The sequence below is a fragment of the Ctenopharyngodon idella genome, chromosome 24, assembly GCF_019924925.1.
Source record: "Ctenopharyngodon idella isolate HZGC_01 chromosome 24, HZGC01, whole genome shotgun sequence".
NCBI classification, from domain to species: domain Eukaryota; kingdom Metazoa; phylum Chordata; class Actinopteri; order Cypriniformes; family Xenocyprididae; genus Ctenopharyngodon; species Ctenopharyngodon idella.
The window spans coordinates 20,564,727-20,576,831 of NC_067243.1; the positions used below are offsets into that span (position 1 = coordinate 20,564,727).

Sequence of the window (12,105 nt, forward strand, 5' to 3'; positions counted from 1 at the left end):
AATCAAAGATGGTATAAAAACGCTCTCATGGGTCACAAGACAAGGACGGAAACTAGTCTAAAGTTGTGGTCACATTTATCATTTCAATCCACACAACGGGGAATTCTGTGTGAAGGCAAAAGATTTGTTGCATTGACCAACTTAAAACGACGCCTGTGTGAGCTGCTTCATTCATTTTTGCCCATGAAATTTCGCTAATGTGACCGCACCTTAAAGGATTAGTTCACTTCAGAATTCAAATTTCCTGATAATTTACTCACCCCCATGTCATCCAAGATGTTTATGACTTTCTTTCTTCAGTCAAAAAGAAATTGAGGAAAACATTCCAGGATTTTTCTCCATAAAGTGGACTTCAACAGCTACCAACGGGTCCAAATTGCAGTTTCAATGGAGCTTCGAAGGACTCTACATGATCCCAGACGAGGAATAAGGGTCTTGTCTAGCGAAAGGATCGGTAATTTTCTAAAAAAACAAAACAAAAAATGATATACTTTTTAACCACAAATGCTCGTTTTGCACTAGCTCTGCGATCCGCCACGCATGACGTAATCACGTTAGAAAGGTCATGCAGAAGTACCACAGTAGGGTGAAAAACTCCAACTCATTTTCTCCTCCAACTTCAAAATCGTCCGACATCGTTGTTTTACCTTTTTTTTTTTTGTGAAGAGCATCTGACTTCGTCTTTGCACGTTCACTTTGTAGACACTGGGTCGGTACTACCGCCTACCGTGACCTTTCCAACGTGATTACGTCATGCGTGGCGCATCGCAGAGCAGTGCAAGACGTGCATTTGTGGTTAAAAAGTATATTAATTTTTTTTTTTTTTTTTTTTTTTTTTAGAAAATGACCAATCGTTTCGCTAGACAAGACCCTTATTCCTCAGCTGGGATTGTGTAGAGTCCTTTGAAGCTGCATTGAAACTGCAATTTGGACCTTCAACCCGTTGAACCCTGTTGAAGTCCACTATATGGAGAAAAATCCTGGAATGTTTTCCTCAAAAACCTTAATTTCTTTTCAACTGAAGAAAGAACAACATAAACATCTTGGATGACATGGGGGTGAGTAAATTATGAGGGAACTCATCCTTTAATAACAATCTTCAGGAAACGTATTGGCTGAATAAAAAGCGAATTAAAATCATCGCCACACATTCAGAAAGTTTTAAATTGCCATCACAAATATAACATGAATATTCAATATATCGCCCAGCCCTACTACAAACAGAACAAGCTGCAAGAAACATCATAAATTAGGAGCCATGCAAGAGGAAGTACGAGGCACCATGGGAGGAGACTGCACATCTACTTATGCAACGGGCCCTCGTCCTCCTGTGGTGCATGTGTACCAGTTACACAGTCTCTGGCGTAGTGTCAGAGGAACACACGCAGCACACGCGTGGGGTGGGCGGAGCATTCATGCAGACAGTGGAGTGGGAGGAGTCAAAGAAAAGAGTGATAGACACAGGCAAGGTTGAAAAAGAGAGAGCTGGGCTGAACCGGGCCGAAACAGGCCGGGAGCGGGTCCAGCTTCCGGATGTGCTGGTACCTTTGGATCTGGGCCAGGAGGAAGCAACTGGTGGGGGTCGTGTGTTGGGGGCTGAGCGAGCTCAGGTTCGGGCTGGGGGTCGGGGACGGGGCTGTTAAGGGAGTCGGCCTGAGGGGTGCCAGGCGGCTCCTCTGGGTTCGTACCCGCTAGTGTTGCGGTGGGGTCGACAGCAGGGGACGCTGCTGCCGCTGCAGAGGGAGGGGGCGGAGAGGCCAGAGCGGCCTCAGCTTGCTGTGGAGTACGGGGCAAAGAGGTTACAGACACACGCCGCCAACAGAACCAGCTAAAACTAGCAGCTATGACCACCAAAACATCCATGACTAATGAACAAAGTTTGTCATCTGGTCATACAAACTAGCTCACATGAAGCGTGTATCAGAATTAAAAAAATAAGTGCCTTTAGCTTTACAGGAAGCAGAAAAATAGGTAGTGGTCCAGTCCTGCTGCATATGCAGTTTAAAATATTTTTGGGCAAAAAATGTATATTTTTACATTTCAGGTTTACATTTCAGATAACGTCCCAAAGGAAGGTAAATGGCTGTTGTTGTATTCTATGGGTCATTTCTATTATGCAGTAAATAGTTCTGATCATATATACTCACACATATTTATTATTATATTCGATTTTTCATATATATAAAAACACCCCTATGTAAGCTAAACAAATAATAACCAAGCTGACATTCTTATGTAAGCTAGCTCTCTTCACTAAGCAATGGCTAATTTTAGATCATTATTTCCCTCCATTCTGTCAATTTACTTCCTGTTAATTTTCTTGTCAGTGTGTGAATAAGTTTTTTAATTAAGTGCCTGAGTAATTCATTTTTTAAAAGTTAGAGAGTTCAAAAAGCACTGCATAACAGAAATGACCAATGTTAAGCTAAAACTTACAGAAACCCACTGAAATTAACAAAGTAACCAACACACACGCATACATAATGGTACTCCGATTCCGTACCTGCTGAGGCGCTGCCATCTTAAACCCGGCCGGGTCGATGCGGTTAACCGGCTCTGGTTGCGGTACAGCATGCTGGTAGCTCGGGTACCCGGCTGCGTCCTGGATGACCGGCGGGTCCTCTCGGACAGGTTCGGATGAGCGCGTGATGGCAGGCTCGCTGGGCAGGCCCACCTCATCGTTCATAGTCTCATCCAGCTCCTGGTCGGTGTAGGCGCCACCCTCCGTATCGGTGTCTTCGTAGTCGGAAGTGTGGCGGCTGTCGGTGCTGTACATGCTGTACTCGCTGCCCGGTGCCGAGAGGTAAGAGAGGCGGTCGTCGTGGATGTCAAGGTCATCGTCAGGAGCACCATCTGCCTGCAGGCGGAGAGGGGGAGGGAGGGATGTTTAGGATGAGTTTGATGACCCACAGCAGTGGAAGTGAAATGATGGATGGGTGAGAGCGGAAACCAATGCAGAAAAAGCAGGAATAATCATCTCATCTCTGCTTTTTGCTCTTAAAAGTTTTTTTTTTTTTTTTTTTTTTTTTTTCACTATAATAAATAGACTTTTTTTTAATCATATCAGATATATTTCAGCTGATACTTGTATTCAGATTTATTAAATTCTAATTAAATCTAATTAAAACGTATTCAGATGTTGGTGGTTTTAGTGCTGTCAAAATAAAAGTTCTGACAATTATCAGCCACACAGAAAAAAAAAAAGCAAAATATCGGTCAATATATCAGACTTGGCGATAGGTCAACCACTAATTATAATTAAAAATTATTAAAATGTTTTTATTCAGGTGCTGCCATTTTTACAGCTGTCAAAGTAAAAGTCCCCATTCTGACACTTATCAGCCAAACAGAAAAACTTAAAGGCCAATGCCGAGTATTAAAAAATGTAAAATGGCCTTGTTGATATATGGGTCAACCAATATTTACAATTACAGTTTTATAATTATTATTTATTCAGGTGTTGGCGGTTTTAACAACATCAAAAAAGAAGTCCCATTTCCAACATGTATTAATCAAACAGAAAACTTAAACATTAAGTGCTATAATTGGGTCCCCGGTGCATCTACCAACCTAGAAAACGTGAAAAAGGACAACCCAATAACTGTTTTGGCAAGCTTTTCTCTGAAAGCATGTGGAAAAACGAGCCGCTCAGATGAATCGTCAATTTGGCTGCGTGAGATTCTCCAGCTTTGTTGTTGTTGAGCAACCAAAGCGTGAGCTGTTAAAGCTCCGCCCTCTTCTGGAAAGGGGCCCGGGAGCAGCAGCTCATTTGCATTTAAAGGGACACACAAAAATGGCGTGTTTTTGCTCACACCCAAATAGGGGCAAATTTGACAAGCTATAATAAATGATCTGTGGGGTATTTTGAGCTAAAACTTTAAAGACACATAATTATAATTACAGATATATAATTATTATTTATTCAATTATACAGTGTATCTACAGAAAATTAACCAGAGAATGACCACGACTGACCATTCAGAATCAAGTATTCCAGACGGCAGTCCAGTAATGTATTGCATAAGACACACAAATGGGGGTGGGGTTGAGTTGATACGGTTGCTGACCCCTCAGCTAAGGTGTTTGGGTCGGGGACTCTAGACAAAAGGGGCTTTCGCACCGGGTAGTTCTATGAACTCAGTTATAGGAACTAGCCACTTTGAGAGTTCCCCGAGAACTAATTTCTCCGCTGGGCCATGATCCTGGTTGCATTCGCACCGGCAATAGGAACTCTGAAGTGGCCGACAGCGGCGGCATTTACAAACGCTAAAAACTGGTGGATGGAGGATGCCGTGATCGGAGCTGTTTGTTGTGTGTCGTGGGTTTCGTGATAATGGAGATGGAAAGTAAACATAATTTATGCGACTGAAATAGCAAAAAGTGGGGCTAAGAGACGAACTCTCCTATGACAACTTTCAGTATTATATATCATCGAGGTGGAGAAAAGAACACAATCCTGCAGACAACAGGTAAATGCCGTTATCACTGTTTTTCATGTTCGTGAAGTAAATATGTTTACGCAGCACCGGGTGCCGGTGTTTGACATGCGTTTGACCAATCAACGTACACTAAGGTCACTGATAGTTCCTATAGTGCTGGTTTAGATCCTACTCTGAAGTAGGAGCTAATTTAGTTCCCCCAGTTCAGTTCTAGGAGTTCCTAGAACTAAAATCGTTCCTGCGGTGCAAACATGGCAAAATCCGGGTACTTCAGCCAATAGTTCTAGGAACTATGAAAAGGTTCCTCCGGTGCGAAAGCCCCTAAAGAAGTACTGTACACAGAACTGTAGAGAAACTTACCTTGCCCTCTGAGACCCAAACCAACTGGTTCTGCTGCTGCTGGATGGTCTCTTTCAAAGCGCCGTACCACCCGTCATTCATGTTGTTCAAGTTGATGGTGGCTATAAGGAAGTAGAGTCACAGTTAATTCTGGAAGATGATCACAATATTATGCTAATAACTAACCAAAAGTAGCGCTTACAAGTAAGTAAGTGGTGACCTATGACTTAAATTTCAGTCTGTTACTTACACAAAGCTACTTTACACTATGTTTATGGTCCATCTGCATTCTTTTTGAAGCTAACAAAAGTCCCAGACCTTATTCACTTTCATTATATGGACAAGAGTGTCTCGTACATGCTTCAAAATTTCTCCTTTTATGTTCCACGGACTAAGGAAAGTCACACAAGTTTGCAACAACATGAGACTAAAGACATTATTTTGATGTTTGGGTCTACTCACTGGTGAAGAGATGATGGTTGTTCTTTCTCAGTTTGAGAGCACGCTCATACAGCTTCCGGGCGCTCTTCCTGGACTCAGGACAGAGCCTGGTCCTCATGTTCTTGACACCCTGCTTGCTGTCTGGATTCAGGAACACCACGATAGGGTACCACTGAGCATAGTTCAGACGATCCACCGCGTTGGGGGTGATGTCCAGCACGGCATGCTTGTCCTAGCAGCACAAACAGAATCATGAGACACCAGCCGGGTCTTTGCTCGCGAGCAGAGCAGATGGAAAGCAGGATGGCAGTTAACTAAATTATCCGAGTCCATACTCACTCGGTCAATGATCTGTTTAATGGTATGGAGACGGATGATTCCAGAGCTGCGCTGGTCTGTCCCTGCGTCTCTGGGTTCACTCTCTGAGAGGAGGGGAAGACGACAGGTTTATACAGATTTACCTTCTGAATATTGAAGAAAAGATGATGGAAAATCTCATTACACGAACTTACTTGCAAGTTCAAAGAGGTCAGGCTCCTCTCTCGACAGTTTCTCTCTTGCGACATCCGCAATAGGCCCAAAAATGACCACTGGCCTCAAGAAACCAGCTTTTTATGCAGGAGAAACAACAGGTTAACTAGATTTATACAAAAATGCTGTCCTTCAATGTAAATCTATCAGATTATTTTCTCTGAACATCAACAGACAAACTAATACTGATTAGTACTATTACTAATACTGATTAACTAAAACCGTACCTTCTCTAAGCACTACTCTTTCATAAGCAGGGAACTTTGTTTGGACGGGCTGAGCAGAAAGGTCCTCTCTGCTCTTCCTCAGGTTTCGTTTGGAGCTACGGAGGCCTCTGAACCTCCAGAAGTCGGCCCGATCACCTCCTGGAGTCTTTGGGAGAGTGTACTGGACACTCGATAGCTGCTCAGCCCTGCAGACGACACGAAACATCAGTCCAAACTTGAGCGACTCAACACATCAAACACGCATGACTGAATGCAAACCAATACAAATGGCTTCAGTACCTATTCTTGTTGGGGATGATGCCCCGCTCCACCTCCTGGTGGTTCTTGCCAATGCGGATGGCGAGCCAGGAGCCCAGTTTGCCATTGTAAAGGGTGTCAACCACTCTAAAGACCTCGCCCTTGTTGAAGCTCAAGCCGTAGGGCGACTCCTTTTCGTACTCAAAATGGGTCCTGATGTAGAACGAGTCACCTACGTCGGACTCTACAATGCGCCGGTACACTGGGAAGCAAAGATATTTATATTATTATTATTATTAAAATTTAGCAGTCCTGCTAAAAAGCTTGAACCAGTTTAAGGTGGTTTTGCTGGCCAGTCTAGCAAGTGCCCAAAATTCCTAAAAAAAACAAAACAAAACAAAAAAAAAAAAAAAAACAGTGCAGCCTGACCAGTGAAAACCAGCTTGGTGGATCAGCAAATCATGTTAGCTGGTTTAAGCTGTTTTCTTCAGTAGGATGATTATTTAATTTCATAAAAGATTTCATCCCGCCACAGAATCTTTTTGCCCTTGGACACCATATTACCAAAGCCAAAATAGTAAAATTAAACATTTCTTTTACTTTGTGTTAGTTAACTTTCGGTTAACAAGCTAACAACCTAGCTTAGAACAGTGTTAACTGGTTAAAAAAGCTGTTTTGATTAGTTAGATTCTGATCATCCATTGAGATTGAGGAAAGCAAACCGATTAACCTACTAGCTTAGCATAGTGCTAACTGGTTAAGAAAAACCAAAGACTATAGATACAGAAAGACGGTTCACTGCTATTAGTTATGAATGGGAGTAACTGCAACGCGCAATATGGCGGACTATGTCCCGCCTTCTCAGTAAAAGAGCCAATCGATGATTGATAAAATCATCGCGTCACTGCAACTGCTGTTAGAAGCTCCGGTATAGAAACCTGAGACTCGCGCTTAGGACTGCACATGCGCATTGGCTCGTCTATCCTGAAAAATAAGCTTTTTAATGTTATTTTAACATAAAAAACAACATTTATGGGACAGTTTAGTTCAGATTTCAGGATTCCCCCATTCAAATAGATGGGACCTGGTCTTGGATGCCCTAATAGCTGCCCGGCGGTGTTGCAAATATGGCAGCCAAATGAACAGACTTTCCTTGAAAGGGACTTTGGAAAAACTGTTTTGATTAGCTAGAATTAAATGATTATTTCTGATCAAACATTGACATGGGCAAGGTAACAACTTGGCCTACTAGCTAAACATAACGGTTACTGGTTAAAAAAAGAACTTCTTTTGATTAGCCAGAATAAGATATCATGATAACATGTTTGTTTTTGATCAGGCATTGACAACTTGGCCAACTAGCTTAGCATAACTGGTTATGAAACATTAAAATAACATACTCATTTTTGCACATATAGGCATTTAGGCTTTAACCATGAAGATTTGATTGGATGTAATCAAGCTAGGTTATGATATTATTGGGTAAATTATTTTGTCTTTGTAATCTTCAATGAAAATACATTAACATGCTTGTCCTCTATTGCTACTTTCATTTTCTGCCAAGGTCACTACCAAAAAGCTATTTAGGCATTGTTGTAACAAACCCAAATAAGTCTTGGTACATTCTGGAACAGGACACCAACTTTTCTAATCAATTCCTGATGGATAAAATCAAGCCCGCCCTAAATCAAGTCACGTATACCAAGACCTGGCAGATCACATCCTCACCATCTTTCTTTTTCTGGGCCAGGATGGTGACCTCCTCTCCTTTGGGCAGGTCCAGCAGAAACAGCACTGCCTCCTCACGGATGATGTTTGCAAAATCCACATTGTTTACCTGGGAAGGGTTCGAAGAAAAGCTAATTAGAACAAAAAAAACCTCCTCTCTAAAGGGGACAAAAGAATGAGCAGAAAGTTTCAAGTCTTGAGACAGGTTTTTGAAAAAGTGCGATTGTAAGGTGGGTGGTGAGGTTTGCAAGAAAAGAGAAAGTGACAAATGTTCTGAATAAAGAATAAGCATGTTGGAAAAAGCCAGCGAGGAAAAGAAAGAGGCTGCGTTTGGCAGCGAGGTGAAGGAAACCAACGTCACCGGGGAAACCATCCTGAGAGAAGGCAAGCATCTTCACACACTGAGGTTTAATGCCAGCTATACAGCACGAGAGGGACATTTTAGAAGGGGAAACCACCATAAAACTAAGATGGCCATTAAAGAGCCCGTAAACACAAGGTTATAAAAGCTGGGACACCAAATCTCCCTTCAGCCACAGGCCTTTAAGAGTCCCAGTCGAGTTATTCATCACAAGAGCTAAATGCCACCGCAAACATCTTCGGGCTGAACTGCTGAGAAACTGTAAGAGATGCAATGGCTTGAGCACAAACCAAGCAGGTATCAAAATCAGATAGAAATGCATGTGCAAACACAAGCCCTGTTTATACCTGGTATTAAGAAGCGTTTTGGTCGAAGTGGACGAAACTAAATACAGGTGTAAACGAGGTCTAAAACGCTTTGAGCTTTTTAAGGATTTTAACGTTGTTGTCTGAAGACCCAAGTTTGGTTTGAAGACAAAAAAATGTACCAAGCACAATGTTCTCTCAACATTCCTGATTTCTAACACGCACATCCATTGTGTATCAAACTGCCAAAGTCACGTGAACCATTTAAATTTCGAAACGTTTCGAAACACTTATGACGTAACGAAGACTCGTTTACTGAAATCACGTGACTTTGGCAGTTTGATACAAGCTCTGAACCACTGATTCGAAACAAAAGATTCGTAAAGCTTTGAAGCTTCATGAAGCAGTGTTTTGAAATTGCCCATCACTAGATATTGTTGAGTAAAGTCGTAATTTTGTTTTTTTGGCACACAAAAAGTATTCTCATTGCTTTATAACATTAAGGTTGAACCACTGTAGTCACATGAACTGTTTTAAATATGTTTTTAGTAGCTTTCTGGGCATTGAAAGTGTAAATTAACTTGCTGTCAATGGAGGCCTCACTGAGCCATCGGATTTTATGAAAAATATCTTAATTTGTGTTCTGAAGATGAACGAAGGTCTTACAGGTGTGGAACGACATGAGGGTGAGTAAATTATGACAGAATTTTCATTTTGGGTGAACTAACCCTATAAAGTGTAATAATATTTTACAATATTACTGTATTTTTCATAAAATAGATGCAGCTTTAGTGTCAGCATAAGGGACTTCTTTCGAAATATTACAGAACCCAATATTTTGAACGGTAGTGTATGTATAAATATACTTTGTACACATATATACATAAGTTGTGTGAGAGTGAAAAGAGACCAACTCTTTCACATCATTCGCAATGCTTCATGGGAGTGGGCGGTTACAGTTGAGTTCCTCTGCCATAGTAACGCTGACTACTCCGATTGGTGGCTCACTAGCAACCAAAAGTACAGCAACCTGATGACCTTTAGAAGTAGCTGCCCATGTAGACAGCTTTTGTAGACTGAAGTTTTTGCAGTGATTAATCAGTGAACTCACCCTGAGAATCTGGTCTCCCTCCTCCAGGCCCTCTTTAGCAGCAGGACTGTCCTCCAGAACTCCCGCCACAAATATCCCGACGTCATTCCCACCAGCGAGTCTCAACCCGACACTCTCGCCTTTCTTAAACTTCACCAACTTCATGCTCGGCCTGAGGGTGGACACACAAACATGCATCTAGGACGTTTCATTCTCAACATCTCTAAAACAGTTTTGGGCAAGCTGGTGAGACGCACCGTAAAATGCTGTCATCATGCGTGACGCTGGGCACGGGGGCGTCTGCCGGACTAACAGGCAGGTCCACGTCAGGCTGGCCAGGTTGAGCGTACACAGGCTTGGGCTCTGAGGAGATCAAAGCACAATGAGTAGCTGAGTAAAGCACACACACAGAAAAATGTCACCACAGGAGAGTGTTGCGCACTGGGAGGTCACAGAGACACCCAGCGGGACGGAGCAGGTGGGAAGGCACTGTCACAGCTGACAAACTCCCGCTGCTCATCACTGCCTGCGCACAAGCCCACATGCACAGGCTGAGAATGTTTGATCACAGTGTATCCATGTGTAATGACCTCTGACCTGGCAGAGGGGGGAGCTGTTTCTCTTCTCTGGCTGCGCTCTGCTCTTTCGGCATCTCCTCCACCATCTTAGCAGGTAAGGGGAGCGGCCCAGCCTTTGAGATCCTGTCTTCATCACGGCTCCTGTGACTGTGGGTGTAAAAAAAAAAAAAAAAAAAAAGACAACAAAAGCAAAGCTGTTAGAAACAGAAAATGTTATCATACATTGGTCTTTAATGAGTAATGTCACGACTTACTGTAGTAAATATCTGTGGATGAATCATTTTTTGAAGAGGTTTCTTTTTAATGATTTGGTCAAACTGATATGACAAGCAGTTTAAATCAGTGGATTGTATGTAACAAGTTGTTTTGGAAGTAAAACAAAGGGAGTGATATGTTTGAACCATAAGCAATGCAAAGCTTGGAGGAATCAATTCTCAGAATGATTCTTCTTTGACTTAGCCTTAAAAATAGGTTTATCTGGAACAAATACAATAAGAGGGACACATCTAACTCTAACATCTACATTTACATGATGTACAACTAAAAAAAACATTGATTTGTAAAACTGATCAACAATAATATTGACTTTTGCCAGTGCTTAATGAGGAATCAAGTTTTAAATGATGATTGGTGAATCAGTCTTTTGAAACAACTCATTAAGATTTCAACTAGAGTGATGACAAACTCAAACAACTACATTTACATGATGTACAACTAAACAACACTGATTTGTAAAACTTATTGACCATAATATTGACTTGTCACTTTTGAATGATGAATCAGTTTTGAATGATGATCAGTGAATCAGGCTTTTGAATTCATTGAAAGAGTCTAAATGAACCAAATCTCTAACATAAAACTGACTTCCCAAATTGATTTCACTAACTGTTATGCATTGAATAAAACTTAAAATATGACTATTTACCATTATTATTGATTAACTCAATACTTATTTTCTTTCAAAAACTAATTTTATGAATGACTGAAACAAATCAGTTATGAATAGTCCAAACCAACCAAATCACTAAAATGAATCAGACCTCCCAAAATCAACTTTACTGACTGGTATCCATATACAAATATCTGATAATACAGATATAAATATCAGATTAAATATAGACTTCTTAAAGGACACATAAAATGCCTCGCATCTGGAAACATTTCATCTAACTAACACGTCAAACTCAGTTTTTATTTCTTTTTTTTTTACTGATTCATTGAAACAGTTTAAATAAAATGTGCTCAAATGAAACAGACATATCAAATTCACTAAACATCTTTTCTCCAAAGGCCACAAACATTCTCAACACAAGTACCCAAACGCAGATGTGAACGCTTGGCCAACGAAGTATGTTAAAGGGATAGCTCACCCAAAAATGAAAATAGTCCCATAATTTACTCACTTTACTTAATAAAGGCCTTCTGAAGCAAATCGAACGACTAAAAGGCATTAACTTCCACGATGTAGTACACAATGGCATGACGTACTACGCTATGTCCTTCATTATAACATGTAGTGCATCGTCACTGTGTACTATGGCGCGGAAGTTAACGCTTTTTGGACGTTTCACGCCGGAAGCTTGTTATTTTACTTTATACAGTTTTAAATAAGGATATTTGCCTTACACAAACACATCAATTCGTTATAAAGCTTGGACGAGCCAGGATATTTTTAATATAACTCTGATTGTGTTTGACTGAAATAAGATAGTCATATACACCTAGGATGGCTTGAGGGTGAGTAAATCATAGGGGCAATTTTAATTTTGGGTAAACTAACCCTTTAACACACAATCTTGTGTTGTTGTGGCGGTAACTGACCTCAGTAT

The 12,105-nt window shown here is 41.2% G+C and overlaps 1 protein-coding gene across 7 annotated transcripts in view; it reads right to left on the reverse strand.

Annotated features, from left to right (window-relative positions):
* The window catches only part of tjp1b (tight junction protein 1b), a 124,123-nt gene that overhangs the window by 15,651 nt on the left and 96,367 nt on the right, over window positions 1-12,105 (reverse strand). For 5 of the 7 annotated variants that reach the window (XM_051885082.1, XM_051885088.1, XM_051885087.1 and 2 more), the window contains 12 exons: window positions 10,296-10,423; window positions 9,956-10,061; window positions 9,720-9,870; window positions 7,943-8,051; window positions 6,257-6,476; window positions 5,978-6,162; window positions 5,732-5,827; window positions 5,559-5,641; window positions 5,241-5,451; window positions 4,800-4,900; window positions 2,504-2,857; window positions 1,546-1,776 (listed from right to left, as the gene is read on the reverse strand). In XM_051885082.1, the coding sequence (XP_051741042.1) occupies window positions 1,546-1,776; window positions 2,504-2,857; window positions 4,800-4,900; window positions 5,241-5,451; window positions 5,559-5,641; window positions 5,732-5,827; window positions 5,978-6,162; window positions 6,257-6,476; window positions 7,943-8,051; window positions 9,720-9,870; window positions 9,956-10,061; window positions 10,296-10,423 (1,975 nt within the window). The remainder of the gene's footprint in view (window positions 1-1,545; window positions 1,777-2,503; window positions 2,858-4,799; window positions 4,901-5,240; window positions 5,452-5,558; window positions 5,642-5,731; window positions 5,828-5,977; window positions 6,163-6,256; window positions 6,477-7,942; window positions 8,052-9,719; window positions 9,871-9,955; window positions 10,062-10,295; window positions 10,424-12,105) is intronic. The other 2 variants (XM_051885085.1, XM_051885086.1) reach the window with 1 other exon arrangement.